Source organism: Dioszegia hungarica (assembly GCF_025882075.1).
Source record: "Dioszegia hungarica strain PDD-24b-2 chromosome Unknown MKK02contig_16, whole genome shotgun sequence".
Classification (NCBI taxonomy): domain Eukaryota; kingdom Fungi; phylum Basidiomycota; class Tremellomycetes; order Tremellales; family Bulleribasidiaceae; genus Dioszegia; species Dioszegia hungarica.
The window spans coordinates 2,205,714-2,223,652 of NW_026515773.1; the positions used below are offsets into that span (position 1 = coordinate 2,205,714).

At 57.0% G+C, this 17,939-nt stretch overlaps 6 protein-coding genes across 6 annotated transcripts; 2 read left to right on the forward strand and 4 right to left on the reverse strand.

Annotated features, from left to right (window-relative positions):
* Positions 1–101: 101 nt before the first annotated feature.
* MKK02DRAFT_17798 (ICE2-domain-containing protein) lies at positions 102–1,792 on the forward strand (the record flags this gene model as incomplete). The annotated part of the gene is made up of 8 exons (XM_053085842.1): positions 102–192; positions 247–704; positions 790–933; positions 989–1,026; positions 1,081–1,206; positions 1,267–1,465; positions 1,523–1,595; positions 1,659–1,792. The coding sequence occupies 8 exons, from the start codon at positions 102–104 to the stop codon at positions 1,790–1,792; spliced, it is 1,263 nt and encodes a 420-aa protein (XP_052944083.1).
* Positions 1,793–1,964: 172 nt separating this feature from the next.
* Positions 1,965–3,981, reverse strand: MKK02DRAFT_18206 (uncharacterized protein; the record flags this gene model as incomplete). The annotated part of the gene is made up of 6 exons (XM_053085909.1): positions 1,965–2,543; positions 2,629–2,895; positions 2,953–3,254; positions 3,300–3,459; positions 3,532–3,801; positions 3,859–3,981. 6 exons carry the CDS (start codon positions 3,979–3,981, stop codon positions 1,965–1,967), a joined length of 1,701 nt encoding a protein of 566 aa, XP_052944084.1.
* Positions 3,982–8,437: 4,456 nt separating this feature from the next.
* On the reverse strand, positions 8,438–11,883 carry MKK02DRAFT_34810 (uncharacterized protein; the record flags this gene model as incomplete). The annotated part of the gene is made up of 11 exons (XM_053089023.1): positions 8,438–8,677; positions 8,750–8,815; positions 9,069–10,087; positions 10,139–10,209; positions 10,266–10,367; positions 10,424–10,559; positions 10,625–10,745; positions 10,800–10,888; positions 11,028–11,362; positions 11,467–11,572; positions 11,745–11,883. 11 exons carry the CDS (start codon positions 11,881–11,883, stop codon positions 8,438–8,440), a joined length of 2,424 nt encoding a protein of 807 aa, XP_052944085.1.
* Positions 11,884–12,415: 532 nt separating this feature from the next.
* MKK02DRAFT_38985 (uncharacterized protein) lies at positions 12,416–14,024 on the reverse strand (the record flags this gene model as incomplete). Its single annotated transcript, XM_053090382.1, has 5 exons — positions 12,416–12,627; positions 12,673–12,965; positions 13,016–13,504; positions 13,568–13,766; positions 13,916–14,024. 5 exons carry the CDS (start codon positions 14,022–14,024, stop codon positions 12,416–12,418), a joined length of 1,302 nt encoding a protein of 433 aa, XP_052944086.1.
* Positions 14,025–14,409: 385 nt separating this feature from the next.
* MKK02DRAFT_38986 (uncharacterized protein) lies at positions 14,410–15,358 on the forward strand (the record flags this gene model as incomplete). Its single annotated transcript, XM_053090383.1, has 5 exons — positions 14,410–14,522; positions 14,602–14,738; positions 14,822–15,065; positions 15,126–15,205; positions 15,261–15,358. The coding sequence occupies 5 exons, from the start codon at positions 14,410–14,412 to the stop codon at positions 15,356–15,358; spliced, it is 672 nt and encodes a 223-aa protein (XP_052944087.1).
* Positions 15,359–15,668: 310 nt separating this feature from the next.
* On the reverse strand, positions 15,669–17,514 carry MKK02DRAFT_28943 (Isopropylmalate dehydrogenase-like domain-containing protein; the record flags this gene model as incomplete). The annotated part of the gene is made up of 8 exons (XM_053087673.1): positions 15,669–15,904; positions 15,976–15,983; positions 16,043–16,150; positions 16,308–16,641; positions 16,857–17,060; positions 17,126–17,299; positions 17,409–17,443; positions 17,501–17,514. The coding sequence occupies 8 exons, from the start codon at positions 17,512–17,514 to the stop codon at positions 15,669–15,671; spliced, it is 1,113 nt and encodes a 370-aa protein (XP_052944088.1).
* Positions 17,515–17,939: the final 425 nt, after the last annotated feature.

The window sequence follows — 17,939 nt, forward strand, 5'->3', positions numbered from 1 at the left end:
GCCTCACAGCTGCCTAGCGAGGCGTCTGAGAGCCACTTTTACTGGCTTAGCTACCGCCTGATACCGCGAGAGCACTGCTCTCGAAGTGACTCGGGGCAGCAATGGCCATCGGTGCCGCCATGTCGTATTTTGGGGGGATGGGGACGTTTGGTCAGGTCCTTCTAGGTCTGCCTATGGTCCTGGACCTTCTGGGTAGGTCGCCACCTGAAGGTCTTGAGTAGTTCTAGGGGTGGGCTGACGTTATAGGGCCGCCATCTTTCCTCCTCCTCTCACTTCTGCTAACGCTCCATCACTTCCTCTACTCGACTCTCCGCCTCTTCCTGAAGAACACACCTTTCGCCCCACTCATCTCGATCCTCTCCTTTCTCTCTCCAACAATTACATCCTCTCTCTTCCTCCTGACATTCTACTTCCACCTCCACCCGCCAAGTCCATCATCGTCGACAGCACTCATACCGTCGCCAGTCTATACGCTCGTCGAGGTTCTTCCGGTCGTATACGCTAAGATATTGCGGGTCGTCTCACCCCTCTTCACGCTGCTGGAGGGTGTGAGCACATTATTGGTCATTCAGGTGGCTGGACGAGTCGGCAAGGGATGGGCAGATGAGGAAGAGAAGGAAGAAGGAGGGTTCGAATGGAGAAGCCTCGGCGCTTTGGTGCTGGCGGCTTTGGTTTACAGCGTAGGGCTGGCGGGAGTGTACAAAGTAGGTCCTTTATGACTGGTGAAGCATAAGCCATGCGCTGGAGCGCTATTCTGTCGGACCAGGAGCATCACAGCTGACTCATTAGTACTTTCCCATATCCGCCGACTCGTCTATACCAGCATTTCTCCTCGGCGTGGCTCTCACAGCAGTCGTCTTCCTCTCCTCCATCGGCTTCGCGCTCAAGCGGACAAATGTCCTCGAGACTAGTCTGGTCTTCGTCTACGTTGTGGTAAGCTGTCGGAATCGTCTGTGTTGTGTTCAGGTGGTCGTGAGCTTATTCCCAGTACTCTGCTTGGCTTTCTGGCGTGGAATCAGCCATGGAGTAAGCTTGATCTACTGGCCTCCCCCGGGAGACTATATAGAGCTGACATTATAGGCCACGGTCCTTCGGTTCTGGCTGGCTATCCAGTTCCTGGGCATCTGCAAAGTCTGTCCCGGAACATTCGGTTCAGACGCTGGCCAAGCGGGCTGTTATCGGCGTCATGGACAGCGTTTGGGATGTGTAAGTGTCTCTTTGCCGACCTTCAACGGTAGCCTATCAAACACTTGGCTGAAGTCTCAGTGCTCAAACATTACCACCCCATCTCCTCCTCTCGCTTGTTTACCGCGTGGCCGTCCTGCACCTCGCGGCCCGCATCGTACCCGTCATCCGGAAAGCCAGTATGGGCTGGGACGACGGGATGAGCGACTCGGGGATGGGCGGAGGCGGTGGTGTGACACCTGGATTCTGGGATGGGCGGAGTCTGGGAGAAGAACCAGCGGTAAGTTGCGATCTTCCCTTGGACCGCCAGACGATGCACCTAGCTCACTCGGCGCAGAACATGCGGGTCACGACGGTCGTACTCTCGTATCGCCGAGCAATACTCATCGCCGTCTACACACATCTACTCTGTATGTTCCCCTCCCTCCGCACTTTTTGTCAGGCGTCTTGCGGATGTGGCTGACGTGTATCAGTCCTGGACGCAGGGAGCCAGACATGGTGGCGGTGGCTGAACATAGCACTCTTTCTGGCGGTTTGGTCGCTCGAGCTGCTGCTCGACGCGGACGATGATGCGGATAGTGTCAGTGCAAGATGGAAAGTCGACTAGCGAGCTGGGATGTAATGAGAAAGCCCCACTGCCGCGATCATCACTGATGGACACGCGGATCGTGGATGTAGTAGAGACTGCTGCCTGCGCTGCCCTCAAATCGGCGGATTGACACGTACGCATTCCCCTTGCTCGGGTTCCCCTCCAAATCTGACCGAGATAGCTCATCCATCTACGATGCTAGACCAGCCATGAAGCGCTCCTCTTCGTTCCCCGCTTCTCCATGCAGACTCGCATTCCAGCCCGCCTTCCCCTCCGCATGTACCGTCTTTCTCCTCTTCTCTTTCTCCGTCCCACTCCCACGGGCCTCCTTGGCATGTTTCCGCTTCTGCGCCATCCGCTCCTCCCTCGCCCTGACTTTCGCCTCATGTTCCTCGCAACCCTTTCCGACTAGACCACCCTCACTCGCCTCCTTTTCAGCTTGCGCCTCGTCCATCCCACCCCGGGTGGCGAGGAGGGAACGGCAATGCGTCAGACAAGCGCCATGAGGGCACTTAGTGGCTGCCGAATGTGGACACGAGGGGTTGATACAGCGGGAGATGGTCGGTAAGTACGATCGAGGAGGTGAAGACGGTCCGGCAGCTGAGGTGGCTGCCGTGGCTTCGGAAGGATCGGGAGCGGGATCGGAAGGTCCGGACGTTGGGAGAGGGCGAATGTAAGGTTGGGCTACCCAGGTGGGGAGGTCGCGGTACCCCGTCTTCGGGTCTATTGGAGGAGGACGCCATGAGGGGCCAGCAGCATCGACATCGGGCTGTATCATCAGCTCACGCCCTTTCCGCAAATCAAGCAAGACGGGTGAAGATCAAAGAGCGGAAGGAAGCAGAGCCAGGACTGACCTTCAGAATCCCCTCTATCGTTCTCACTACCGCTCGCAATTCCTCGACATCCCGCGACTTTGCGATCTCTATCCGCAGGGTCTCGTCTGGCTGCTTATCGAGTACAGGCTTGAGGAGGCGGAAGAGATGGCTCTTCATCGCAGAGTTGCCAGTGGGTGTACGTAGAGAAGCGACGATATCGAGGTATCTGTGGGCGAGGACTGTCATTGAGGGGTGGGCGTGGGGATGAGACGGCGGAAGGAAGAGCGCTGGGTTCGAAAGATTTCCCTGTACGAATCAGCTGTACTTTCCGGAGAGTTGTGGCCAGCACGACTCTCAGCTCACCTCGGCACTCATCACTCCATCGCATCCCGTCAATTCCAGACACCTCTCAACGTCTTCCCCGTACAGAACATTGCCATTCGCGAATACCGGCACGCTGACCGCCTCCTTGACCTTCTTGATCATCTCCCAGTCGGCTAGACCGGTAAATTGGCCCTTCATCTCCCTTGTCCGGCCGTGTACGGTCAAAATCTGAGCTCCGGCAGCTTCGAGCATCTTGGCGTAGGCTATGGTGCGGACAGGATCGGGATGAAGGCGGAACTTGGCGGTGACGGGGATGGAGAGGTTGGTGTGAAGAGTGCCGACTGCGAGGTCAGCTTGAGCCTCTGAGGCGGTATGCCAATGCTCACCAAGCTTTTGTATCAGATCCCAGTCGTCCTGCAAGAATGCCCCATAGTTCCCTCTCTTCGCGATGCCCTGCGGACATCCAAAGTTAATGTCCACCGCGTCACAATGAGCCTCGACTTTCTTTGCAGCAGCAAGAAGTTGATCTGGATCATTGGCACAGAACTAGGCGATCAGCTCTGGTTCCAGCAGATGACTGTATACGCTTGACTTGAGCGACCGGCTGGAGACACTTACCTGAACGAACAACGGCCGATCCCCGCCCTCTATCCCCGCTAATAAGTCTTCCGCACCCTCCTCTCCGTGGGTGACGTCGAATTGCCCGTCAGACCCCTTTGACTTCGTCTTTGAGCTCGCGAAGATCTTGGCGTGGATCATGGGCGTATAGCAGAGGTCCGCACCACCCGTGTGCCGGGTATATGTGCGGCCTTCCGGGGTAGGGGGTGTGATTGTGCTGGGACCAGCAAGGGAGGAAGGCAGAGGTGCCCGAGATAGCATACGCCATGCCTATCATGTCAGCTATAGCCTCACCGCCTTGAAGACTCTCGTGAAGAGGCAGCTCACCAGCTCAGACTGGTCCACCATTGGCGCAACGACATATCTTGGACTCCCAATAGAGCGGTAGAAGTCGTATCCACCCAGCTTCTGCTTCTTGCTCACTGGCGGAGCAGGCAGGTCCAGGTCCATCTTCTCAACGATGACTTGGCCCGAGTCCGAGGCTGAGACGCTGGGTAGATCCGACATCGAAGTAGATGATGGGCGAGCGAGGAATTTGTTGACAGCGGGAATAGCTGGTCTCCCCAGCAGGGACCTGATTGCGAAGTAGCAGCTGGACAGCTTGCACCTCGCTGATGGGTGGAGGACAGCGACGATGGATCAGCCGGCTACTGGAGCGACAGAGACTTGAAGTCTTGGATAATGCGTAATAAACGAGCAAGAGGGGATCTCAGATGGACAAGCGAAATCTGAAATTTTGGCCGTTCGCTTTGCGGCGCCCATCAACGATATCACGACCATCACTCTCAGCCTTTGACTATACTCATCGACTACCATCCTTTTCTCTGATCAGCGTAGACTACCGAGGCGGAAGGAACGGGTGGGTACGAGGGCATGTAAGGCAAGAGGTGGTGAGTTGCTCCTTCGGGGCATCGCAGGTGCGTTTGGCAAGCGCTTGGAGCTGTTCCTCAGAAGCCTGCTTGGCCGCTGACGCACTGACGCTGGCATGAAAAACTCGTCTGCAGCACCAAGCCGAATACTGGCTCGGGGTCTCCATCGTCTGAGTACGGTCCTTGATGTCCCATATGCCTCCAAGGCGTGCGATGGAGAACGTGTGGACGTAAAGCCCACTTGCCCTCAGTCTGTGTCTCCTATATTGACATCTCCGCTCAGACTGTAAGTTGATCCTACAGCTGATCAAGTGACCAGGCGGAGATTGCTCACTTGAGCTTTTCCAACTCTGATGACGGCCCAACCTGGCATATACTCAGCAACGCTCGCCGGTGGTGACTTCATAGTGTTTTGGCATCCTTTCTGTCCGGATCTCGATCAGATACCAAACGTCGACCTGAGCCTCTCCCTCCTCACTGGAGCGCAAGTTGCGTGCCCATCCTTTCTACCCATCATAGCAGCTGATGATGACCGAGCTACACCGCCCCAGGCCGCATACCAATAGGACCACTACACGACCCGCCTTCGCCTTTGCCTCTTATCGAGACTGCTTCTCATTACCTTTGCTTCAACAGATTTCACTATGCCGCTGTTTTTCTCCTTCCAGTGGACTGACGATGAAGTGGAGGACCCTTCCAGGTTATCGACACGCACAGGAGTCGCGTATATCGACTTTTGGCCCTACAAACTCCGTCCCACGGGCTCGATCACCCCGCCCAGCCCATCCACAACTTTCGACGCGTGTGCGGCCGTCTGTCACTTCGAGACCCATTATCGAGAAGGTCACCCGGCACAGGACTCTCAGGATGTTGCAAATGCGAAAACCGATCTGCAGCAAGCGATCGGTCAGCTCAGATCTGAAGACAAAAAGCTGACCGAGAACGAGTGGAAGAGCTACATCGAAGCAAGTGGGCTGCCCGACAAGATGAGTGCGCTCATTTCCCATTCCGGAAGTCAATGGTCGAGACTTGTCAAACGCGGGGTGCCGGACAGGACTGGCTTGCCGGAATCACGCGCACTGAGAATCGAGCTATTGAGACAGTGGGGGCAACAGGTCTGGTAGGGCGGATGGCTCCACACAGCACAACATACTCTTCACGGCTGAAATGTGGACGGATAGGATGAGGTGGGGACGAAAGAATGGCCTGTATGCACCGGTTGATTATCAGCTCACTCGGTCCTGCCCACGACCTCATCAGGCTGATTTGTATTGATGTCCAGTCGAGACACGAAAGTCCATGAACACTTCCGCGCCCCCGTCTGGTCGCTGCCATGAGGCGGTGCAATCACTTCCACCTGGTGCTTCGCATCCTTTCTGTCTGGATCTTTTGGCTATGGTCTTACAGGACCTTGCAGGACGACTCAAGCTGAGTTGCGGATGAGACGCGAAGTTTGGCTATCCTTTCTCGACCCCGTCTGATCGCAGCACAGCAGTGCAGACTTGGACTCACTTACGCAGTCACCCGTCCCGCCTTGTTCATCAGTAGGTCCAACCATCCTCCTTCAGCCTTTCCCACTTTTCGTTCTCACTCATACTACCCTGGCAACTTCTGACTCATTCTGCCATGGAGCCACAGACCCTGAGCCTGAACCGAGAACTCCGCCGGCCTCTTCGCAAGGGAACGGTCTACGTCGACATCTGGCCATACTCAAAAGACCCCTCGAGCTCAACTGGGACAACAGCCTCACCCGCCAAGTTCGACTCATGTGAAGCCAAGTGTCGCTTCAAACGCAAAGAGTTCGAGGGGGACCCAGAGCTCAACTCGGCTGCTCTCCGAACCGCACAAACCCGCATCAGGCAGGGGATCTCCAACAAGTCAGCTGCGCTTATCTCTGATGGCGGGGGGATGAGTGTGGACGACTGGACGAGCTTCATTGAAGTCGAGATCGTGCCGGACGAGATTGCGACGCTCAGCTCCTTACCATCGTTCATCACTTGGACGGCCGTTGTCCAACGCGGCGAATCGAAAAGCCACTGCACCCCGGTCACAATCGACGATATTCAGAGACGATTGGCGGGGGTGGGGATGTAACGCGAGGGGTCGCCCCCCGGTTGACCCTCAAGGATAGATGTGACTGTACAGACCACGACAGAGCCGATACATTGACCTCAACGCATAGCATTATCATCAGCCCATTTGACTTCCTCACGGGACACTTATCGAGCTGGCTCCCTCATGCCGGCGTCCGTTCAGTCGAGACACATCAATTCGCGACGATCCTCTATCTACCTTGGTCTCCTCGTTGCATGGTGATGCGGTGCACTCACTCCTTTTTCGCGGTGTGGTACCTTTTTGCTTGGATCTGATTGCAAAGGTGCTGTTGGCATGTGCCCACGACGATGGCGTGCTCAAGAGCAGATATCCATGCACTTCGCCGACATCCACTGATGAGCTCGATGTCCTGGCTGATGAGGCAGTGCAACCACCTCCACTTGGGGTTTCGTATCCTTTCTGCTCCGATCTCAGAACTGCTGCTAATACGTGCTCGTTGCGAGGGCGTGCTTCAAGCCCAGATGACACACAAAAACGGGTAGATCCTTTTGTGAGCCCCTTTACCTGGGTGAAGAGGCGGTGCTCGAGTAGCACAGCCCTGGCCGAGGAATATATACCAGGCGATGTGAGGGTCTTTGCCCAGAATCACTCTCTCCTTCACCCACAGATTCGCACACACTCACCCACCCAGCTCACCATCACCCGTCCAGCACATCACTCTCGCATCACCATGTCTGACCTTTCGACAAACGACACTACCCCCCAGCCGGTCACTACGCCACCGTCGGACTCGACCGTGGGCCTCGCCGAAGACTCAGAAGTCGCCACGATCAACGGTTAATGCGGTGGCGTGATGCACATCTTCCTCTCGCCGACCTATCCTGACATCCTGGAGCGGATGAAGTCCAAGGTCACGAAAAAGTACTCGGCCTGCCTGTTCAAATTCATCATCGAGACTCAGGGCACGGAAGCTGCATCCCAGATCGACGACACCGTCAGAGCAGCCTGCGTCAGCTTCGATAACCGGATCACAGCATTGATCAAGAACAAGTGTGAGTCGTCTACTGATCCCAAAACGCGCAAGACTTTTGCAGAATGGGAAAAGGAAGTTCGAGACGTGGTGCCCGTCCCGCTGAAGGAGCTCAATCGGAGCTGTGCGCCTTCGGGTATCAAATGGAAGGCGAATGTGCAAGCCCTCCAGTCGGAAGCGTACGTCAGGGCCTGGGCCTCAACCTTCGCCCGCAATGTCGACGAGGACATCGAAGACACCGCCGACACCGAGGACGGCGAAGGCATCGAAGGGTCCCAAGGCGCTGGTGAGGACAACAGTAAGTCGTGCTGATCGTCAGTGCAGGATCCGAGGCTGACAGGTAGCGATCTGATGACATGATGGGATGGAGATCTGGGATCAGGTTGTCAAACTGGAGACTCGACGAGGCTTTAGGGTATGGCATGCATATCTACAGTGACAGACATTGATCGCATCTGGAAGAGCTGAAGTGTCGCTGCAGTCGGGAGTTTCTCGAGGCAGCCAATCTAGAAGCATGGTGTCCTCTCGACGGGCTGTGCAGTCCAATGCCCTTGATCCGACTCCACAAATCATCAGCTGTACCATGGCAGAGACCAGCTGAAGCAAATGGTGGATCTGCCATTTAATCCCGTGCCACCTCGACCGATTCGCCAGAATCTTCGAAACCATCCCAAGCCCCCGCCGGCCAAGATCCTACTCGCTCGAAGATATAGACAATGCATGATCGATCTCTCCCCTTGCCTCCCCCCTACTGACTCACATGACTCCACCGCACGAGATTTTATTTTATGCTATTATACACATAGACGAGCGAGAAGAGGGTGTCTCCCAAGCCAAAGGAAAACCCAAAACCCGCCACCCGCTACCGCCCACCTCTTCTTTCCCTTCTTCCACGTCTCTCCTTCTTCACCTATCCCGCACGTCCCACTCCTCATGATGTCCCATCTACACTCTAGTCCTTCTTCCCTTCCCCACTCGCCGCAGCTGCAGGCTTTGACGCAGCAGCCGCCCCCCCATCTCCGCCTGCGGCGGCCGCAGCACCGCCACCCATGCCCCTTCCTCCCCTAGCCATACCTCGCATACCTCCCCGACCGCCCCCAGCTCCGCGGAACCCACCTCGGCCTCCTCGAGCACCGAATCGGCTTCCGGGCGGGTTGGAGACCGACACCTGGACGTCCTTCTCGCCGACTTTCTGCGAAATTGTCAGCAGCGGCTCTATCTATTCGCAGGACAGGCAGTCTGGGAAGGGTAGTAAAGTACATACTTTGGTAGCCTTGCCCAGAGCGGTCGTCATTGCTTCTTCGGTCTTGAACTCGACGTAGGCGTAGTCCTAGGTGAAAGTCAGCTCCGCCGCAGCTATCAACTGTCGAGAGATCAGTTGGACAGGCAGCTCACCTTTTGCTTGCCGCCCATGCCGCCATTCGGCACCTTGATGTTGATGATCTGCTATATCAGCCCAAGTTCAGTCGTACCACTATCTCTTATCGCTCCTGCCCTGCCTCCACACGGAGCTGCACCACGCTTCCCAGACACCTGACCCCTTCACTTCTCACTCCCGCTTCACAAGACAGATGGAGACTCACACTATCCTCGCAGCCCGGGAACAACCCCTTCAGATCTGCCTCCGTAACAGGCGGCACGAAACCCCTGATATACAACTCGTGCTTTTTCGGTCGCGCGTCAACTATCGGCGCCACGGGCGTAGCTGTCCCGCTCGCAGCCTCTGCGCTCTTCTCCTCGGTCGGCGTAGGAGTCGACGCGGAAGCATCGGCCGCTGCACCCGCCGCGGGTGGGGCCGGGGAAGGCGTAGGCGCCGCAGACGGGGGAGTGGGGGCGTTAGAGCGCTCCGAGCGGGGTTCAGGGCGCTTACGCCGTTCCGATCCGTTTGCGTTGAGAGTACCGTTCGCCGCTGGAGCTGCTGGAGTCGGCTTGGCGTCTGCTTTGGGCTCGGCAGGTGTGGCCTTCTCGGCGGTAGCGGCCTCAGAGGTCTCCTTTGGCTTTTCGGCGGAAGCCGCTGCCGTAGCTTGGGGCTGAGCTCGGTTTGCGAACGCCGCAGATTGGGACTTCGGATCCAGCTTGCCTGCGCCAGCAGCGGGCGCAGGGGGGGTGTTCGCGCTTGGCGCAAATGGACCCTTGGGACCCCGGGGGGGCTGAGCGACGTTGGGACGCACCGCTGGCGCTGTTGAAGGGGTAGCAGTGGTTGCTGGTCCGGGGGCAGGCACTGCGGGCTGAGTGGTGGCCGCTTCGGGCTTGTTGGGGAGTGCTCCGGCGCCGCGCTGGCTCATACCCCTCATCCCCATCTGACCGGGAGGCGGGCGGAAGCCGTTACCGTTACCGGGGTTACCGCCTGGGTGGGCGTTGAAGATCTGTCCAGCGGGCGGACGGATCGCGTTGGCGCTGCTGAGTCCAGTGGGCGGGCGAACGGCTGGTGCAGCAGCAGCGGGTCGGACCGGGGCTGGTGCTGCAGCGGCAGGCGGAGGGGCTTTGATGCTTGACTCTGGTGGGGCAGAGGAGCGGGGAACGGGCGTGACTTGGGTAGAGTTGACGGCTGGGGCGGAAGGAGGCGCGGGGGTACTGAGCGCACGGTGCGAGAAGTTGAGACCTCAACACGTCAGCTCAAGTCTGTATAACCATCATGGATAGGTCAACTGACCTGAGCTCTTTGTTTCTGCCGAGACACGACCGTCGGTGATGGAGAACAGCATGTGACCGCATGAAGCATCCCTTGCGACGTCAGCTCATTCTCTGGACCAGTTTTCGCTCCAGGCATGGGAACTTACGACAACACCCAGTGCCAGGTATTGGTCCACGTCCCATCATCCGACTCTGGCACATTCTGCGCCACCTCCAGCGCCTTCTTGAGGAGGGCCAACTGCGGCTCGCTATGATCTGTCAGCTGAAGCTCTCGACATCACCGCCAAAATGTCTGCTAGCTCACGTCAAGCTCGCATCGACCTTATCCTTTACGCTCTGATACACGCCGACAAACGTCTCCCTCGCTTGGGTCAATTTGTGGCGGTATGCCTCGAAATCGCCGTGCACTGAGAATTCGTTGAATGATGCGGGGTACCGGACTAAAAACTTCAGCTGGGTGTCTCGAATTCCCACAGAAAGTGACGGAACTGCCAGCTGTACTCACAGTGAAGTCCACCAGAGATGGTGAGGTCCGCCTTCAATGCCGCAGAGAGCTGAGAGAGAAGACCGTTCCGGCTGATAGGGGCTGACGAGATGAACAAGCGAGTCTCTGTCGAGTCGTACACCTGTAAGGGTCAGCTTCCTGATCGCATGCTTGGTGAGGGGAGGATAAAGCTTACACGCTGCGCTGTATCGACCAGTTCACCGATCTGAAGGGCTGTTGTCCACATGGTGCCTTGTCCGCCGGCGATGGTGGCGAATCCTTCTCCTACGGAATCAGCTATCATGCAACGAGCCTGGAGTTCGTGAACAGACCATTGTCAACTGCAAATGTCAGCTGATCCCGCGATGGAGGCACTCTCGAGACATGGCCAACTTACACATCTTGTGCGGCGCCACCGCCCCACCCAGACCGAACAACCTCAGCCTCACGCCTCCAACGTCCAAAACCCTCGTCGCAGCCTCATCAATCACGCTCAGGTTATGCACCTCATACTCGCCCGTCCTAAACTTCTCCATCACCCGCACATCCTCAATGAGCCCCCAGACCGTAAAGACCGGGACGGGGAAGGTGATGGCGCCAGTGAGGAGGAGGGGGAACTGGGAGAGCGGGAAGTGGACGGACGAGTTGTTGAGGGCGTTGATGAGTGCTGGGCGGCCGGCGGAGGTGGGAATCGCGAGGAGGGATTGGCGTGTGGATGGAGGGAGGAGAGGGGAGTATTGGAGTAGGTGGCGCAGGATTCTGGGGGTCAGTATTGGGATTGAGCGGCCCGAGCGGGAAGAAGCATGTGAAGGAAGGGGAAGCCGGGAGGAAGGGGGCGAAGCAAAGCAAAGAGCCTGGCTTACTTGTCGCCCATCCGATCCAGAGACTCGGCGTTGATGAATCCAAAGTCGCCAGTGTGAATCACAGCAGTCGCCTCGTGCTCCCTGATCAGCCTGTTGAGCTCGTGGACTGGGAGTCAGCTTCTTCCTCTCGACCGTCTACGAGTCTAGCTCTTGTTGGACAACCCAATCTCCTGGAGGACCCTCTTCCTCAGTACGACACCTTGGCTGCGTATCTTCTCACAGTACCTCCAGCTCCACCCCGATCCATCAGAGACCAAAGAAGCAGGACCCCAACTCACAGTCTCCCCTGATATCAGCCACACACAGGATCCTCCCCGTCTTGCCGGCCAATACAATGCGCGCCGGACTGCCCGCTGACGAAGCCTTCTCCGTCGGGGGAGGTGACATGAGCCCGTTGACTTGGGATGTAGCTGCCATCGTAACGATGTGAAGCTGAAATTTGGGAAAGGAGAGGGAGGATGGAGGTGAAGGGGTGGGTCGTAAAGAGCGTGATGGGAGTGCTGTTGGCTTGTTTTTGAGGTTGTCTTTTGGGCTAAGCTGGGGCTAGTGATGCCTCGAGCTGATTCTGGTGGAGTAGGGAGGTAATGTATTGAAGAGAGAGAATGGAGGAAGAAGCGAGCGAGGAATGAGGAACTTGCGAAGGTCCGGGCAGAACTAACGGTTCTGAGGCGGCCCCCGCCGCCGACCGCCAAAGCAGTTGAGCCTGAGCTACCGTATGGTCTCGAAAATCCACATTTTCCTGTCGTTCTGCTCCTGTCTGACCTTCTTGACCGGTCAGTCGAGCAACGATAGCCTGTATGCATCCCAAGCAAGTCTACTCAGTCGTTCCCAGCAGGTATCTAAACATATCCCTCAGTCACAAATCCCAAATCTACCTATCCTTCCGGTCGAATCTTTATAACCACATTTTCCCTTCTTCCCTTTCCCCCAAACTGAACCCCTACCCAGCCTACTGCACCTTCTGCAACGCCTTCTTCTTCCTCCGCTCGCGCTTGTCCACGCTGGCCGAGCTATCCCAGTCGACATCTGCAGCGAGCAGTTCCGGGTGTCCGTTCTTTTCGAGCTTGGAGTCGAAGAAGCCATCTCGGTAACCGCGGACGATCCGCTCGAGGAGGTCCGAGGTGGAGATGCAAGGTGTGCGGCGGGTGGGTAAGAACTTGCCTAGACATATCAGCCTCATCCTCTCTCAGTATGGACAGTACTCACCCTGCTCCTTTGCAAAAGCATACACATCCTCAACTCCCTTACTTGGGTAAACCACCTCGTCATGCGCCAAATAATCGATCTGGTGCCTGTCCATCCACGCCTGGTCGACGATCCACGGCGCGTCCGGGAGGATCTCATCCGCCCACCGACAGTGACGGACGGACTCGCACCGTTCCGCGTGGGTCATGGCGGGGGCGGATTTGTGGTCTGCGCAGAGCTTGTCCGAACACACACCGACGAGGAGGTGCACGCGGGGGAAGGAGAGTTTGGCTTGGCGCAATTGGAGAGCGTGGCTGAAGGTTAGCACAAGTCTTCACTGGGACCTGAACCGGCTGATGCTCACCCAAAATGGAACAGATCATACACGCCGTCCGCGTAGATCCGGACTGGCCTATCCCCTGGCGGCTTGTTTGTCTTCCACCACCTTTCCACACCATCTTCCTCCCCCTTGCCCTCAATCGCGCGGTTGACAAACGCGCTGATATCGTCCGGACTGAGCTCGACGGGCCTCGAGTACATCTTGGGCGGACCGAGGTCCGAGCTGCTCGTCTTGGTGCTCAGCGGCTGGAGCTGCGACTTTGTAGCGGGCGACAACGCCTGGGAGGCCGCTACGGGCACGTCGTGCGGGGTGTTGGAGGGTGCAAGGGCCGAGTCGAGGAGGTTTGGCTTGGATGATTTCGGCGTGGGGAGGCGGTTCGGGCCAGAAGGGGACTTGGTGGGTGAAGTGGAGAGGCCGGAGATGTGCGAAGGGACCCCGGAGCCAGAGTTGAGGAATGTGGAGTGAACGGGGGTACCGCCGATAGTGGATGACGACTCTACATCACCGTCATACCTGACCCATTAGCGATGCACATGCGTGTTTGCCTCTAATCAGGCAGAGGACGGTCATACGTACACTGGTGAGTCGACACTGTCGCTTTGACTCCCCTCGCCCTCGTGGCCCGAAACCTTCTTCTGGCCTAAGGCTCGGCGGTGCGCCGCGCTGATCCCAGGGGCGATGGCCCCAGCATTGACAGCACCAGCAGCGGAAGGAGGAAGACGGGTGTGGTGGTTGGAAGCGAGAGATCCGACGTCCGAGAGTTCCTCTTCGTTATCTGTGGGACAGAGTGTAAGAGAGGGGCACGTGCGACGATAAATCAGACAAAGTTGAGATGGTAAAGGAATGTGAAGTGAGCAGTCAGTCAGCGCAAGTCCTGTCACTCTTTCACCACTGCCTCCTCATCGACGTCAGACCCAAACTCACCCTCCTCGCTCGCATCTCTCGAGCTCCCCGCCACTCTCTCCCTCCTCCTCTCGCCTAATTTCTTGTCTGTCGTGTGCCTGCGCTTTGCGCCAGGTGGTGGAGCTGCCATCTTATGTGTAGACTCGTCTGGATAAGCTAAATATGAAATGGTGCGTGTGGTCTTTGGCCTTGGAGACTGTATAGTGTGAAGGCCAAGATAGGAGGCTCGTTCCAAAGGTTCCAGGCGCAATACAAGAGCGAGGTGCGCTCGGATATGTATGACGTACTTTGCCCCAATCATCAGCCTTAATTGAGTTTACCCTTTAACCGGAATCAGACGCGTCAAGCCAAAGTCAACATCCGCGCCTAACTTTGCTTTTGCTTTGCTCGCCGAACCCATATTCGCTATATACAATCTCTCCATTGCTCAGTCCAGCCACAGCCTCAGCTACAGCTACAGCTACACCTACGGCTACAAGCGATACGACCAGTATCTCCGACGAAGCGCGGAAGAAATGGCGATGATCGCTTCTCCCGCCACCCACGCGTTCCTCCGTTCCCCTCAGAAGAGCTTTGGGAGCGAGGGCACAGCAGGGGATATAGGAGAGGATGTATGGGGCGAATTGAGGTACGTACACACCGGCAAGACATGTTCAGACCTGCATGTCGATACGATATGATGAATGAGCTGCGATGCTGACGATCAGGCGTGTTCTAGTGGATGTCGGAACGACCCTATCGGCGGAGGATGAGCTGGACAATCTCGCAGCGGCAGAAGCAGCGGTCATTGCCAGAGACACCGAGCGGGCATCCATAGTATCCAAGCTGGAAGCGGAGTATCGACGTGAGTGATCGTTACTAACAACATCTCAGCTACTATCCTTCGATCATTGCGGGAATCGAGTGGACACAAGCTGAGCCTTCCAGAATTACAGAAACAACACTCAGCCGCCGCCTCGTCCGCTCTCCGGCCCTCTACAGTCCCCTCCCCTTCAGAACACAACGATCAAATGCGTCATCTGGAGGGACAGCATTACTCGACCGTCAAGGCTCTGACGGAGGAACAGGCCACATTAGGGAAGAAGGAAGTGGAGCTGGGGAGATGTAAAAGCGAGAGGGAGGAAGTTGGGGGTTGGAAAGTGGGCGAAGAGGAGGGGTATGAGAGTGATGTGTGGGTGCAAGTACTGGAAGGGTATCGCAATAACGTCTGGGAGCGTGCTGATACCCCTAGATTGCGCTTGAAGCTCTTGAATGATATAGGATTCCGACTACTCCCGCGGACCGATAACGCCCCCGTCAAGGTCCTCATTCGTATGTCACCCTCCCTACCGTTCGTGAACCGCTACAGGATTGCTGATCCAAGCAGGGAACGACGCGAAAGAGGACGTACACACCACGACGCTAGACAAGACACGGTCGAAAGCGCAATGGGCTAATTTGGTGTGGAACCTGGCGAGCGAGTAGGCGACAACTGGCGCTGCCACAGGGTACTGTACCGAGAGTCTTACAGACCGTAAGGGAGATGAGGAGACGGGCATCACCAGGCCATTGCGTCCTGGGGGGAAGAGGCATGAGCCGGAAGAATTGCTTGCGGACAATCATAGTTGTACTGCCTCATACATTGACGAGATATAATACCGACCTGCCGGCCCCAGCCGAAGTACAGTTCAGCATTGCATCAAGACTCAGGCTGTCGAGCGAAGTGAATCAGGCCGACACGATGTGCATACACAACGCCTTTTTGCTTCTCGCCTTTGCTCCTTCACTTCACCGCCTACTTGCTCAGCATCTCCTCCAGCGCCTTGCACACCCTATCTCCAACCTCCTTGGTCCCCGCACCCCCCCGGAGGTCTTTTGTCCGCACACCATCATCCAACATCTTCTTAACGGCCTGCTCAATCATGTCCGCCTCAGCGGCCTTGCCGAGCGAGTAGCGGAGCATCATGGCGGCGGAGAGAATTGTACCGATAGGGTTGGCGATTCCCTGGCCGGCGATATCGGGGGCGGAACCTGCAAGTCAGTCTCATGCGTTCAACTACACGATCCGGTGATGATCTGGTGGGAGTGGTAAAGAGACATACCGTGGATACTGTAGGGTCAGCTTGGTCTGTCGGACATCGCGAGATCGGAACACAGTTCAAAACTTACGGCTCGTAGATACCAGTGACGGTCTTGGACGGGTCAGGGGCACCTGCCAGACTGGCAGAAGGGAGCAAGCCGAGGGAGCCGGGTATGACGGATGACTCGTCCGAGAGGCTGGAGCATCAGCCTGGGTCCCCTCCTACCCCTTCACTTCTCAACCACTACTCCGGTATTGTCCCTTTCTCCAGCTAGCTGCTCCATCTCATGTCGCACCCCGGTCTTCCCAGGCTCCTCATCCATCCCGCGCATATCTAGCAGGACCCCGACTCACATATCCCCAAACATATTTTCCGTCAGAATAACCCCATTCAGCTTCCTCGGGCTAGCCACCATAATCATAGCCGCCGAATCCACCAATTGATGGCTCAGCTTGATCTGGGGATACTCCTTCTCAATGAGCTCCGTCACTGTCTTGCGCCACAGGCGTGACGTGGCGAGCACGTTGGCCTTGTCGACGGACGTGATGGGAAGTGGGGTGTCCGAGGCGAGTGCGACCTGTGCGGCGACGCGGGTGATGCGCTCGACTTCGGGGATCGAGTATGTGCAGGTGTCGTATGCTGTTTGACCGTCTGAAGAGGCCGAGGCTTCGCCGCGCTCGCCAAAGTCTGAGGGTCAGCTGTGGCTCGGATCATATATCTCATGGAAAGCAGTATGGAATGAGCTTGTTAGCCGGGAGCTCCGGCTATATCCTGCAACCTTCTCCGGGAGTGAGATCTCTCTGTATTCCTCGCTCCTCGCCTCTCCCTTATCCCACGTCTCAACCGTTCCCGCATTCCCCCCTCTTTCCCACTGGGATAGCATTTCAGGTCACTACACTCACAGATACCTCCAATCAACTCCCTGACCACAATCACCTCGAAACCCCTCGCCACCTCCTCCTTCAACGGGCTATACTCCAACAAGCTCTCGCTCGCAAAGCTCGCCGGGCGGATATTGGCATACAAACCGAGCTCTTTCCGAATCCGCAGCAGACCCTGCTCGGGACGGACGGGTCCGACGCCCCACTTGGGTCCGCCTACAGCGCCTGCAGATGTCAGCTCCAGCTTCAACGCCTTTCCGCCAGCAGACGAGGAGCAGCGCCAGACATACCGAGCAAAATAGCATCCGCCTCTTTGCAAGACTTCAGGGTGTCCTCAGGCAGAGGATCGCCTGTCGCGTCGATCCCGGCACCGCCGAATGGCTTGGAGGTAATTTCCAGCTGGAGCGAAGTGTGCTTGACGATGGTCTCGAGGACGCGGACCGCTTCGGCGGTGACTTCCGGTCCTGCATGTCAGCTCCTTGTCAAGATACCTCCTAGAGAGAAAGTGGCGGAAAGTGAGCAGGTATCAGGTGCTGACATTGAGGAGGAAAAATGAGGCGGAGGGAGACATACCGATTCCATCTCCGGGGAGAACGGTGATTTTGAATCTGACCGGTCAGCTGTGGCGTCCCTGCAAACGAGAGTTAGCGCAGACCGTAGCTCACACTTTGCCTGACATTCTGGGCGCTTTGGACGGTGTCGTGAGTATATAGATAGAGTAGTTGAAAGTCAGAGTTGGACGTCGCTCGACTGAACATCTCAGCGGGAGTAAATCCCCTCGGCCGACTCAGTTCGGAGCATTTCGGCCGGTTTCGGATTCGAGGAATGTAGCGCAGACCGTCGGAGCGCGCAGCGGTGGCAGTGGCAGTGGCAGTGGCGGTGGCAGAGATGCTCTTAGCAATCGGGCAGGAGTCTCAGCAGACTCAGTACTCAGAGAGCACCTCTAGCGTGTCAGGGAGCTCAGTAAGCTGGTCCCACTGCCTAGGATTCTGGGTCCTGTAGATAAGATGGCGACTGCGATTGAACGACGACCTGCCGCACTTGTTTCCGAATGAGGCTTTGCCCGGGATCGGGGGAGCGCGCGCGTAGCTCTACACTCGTGAT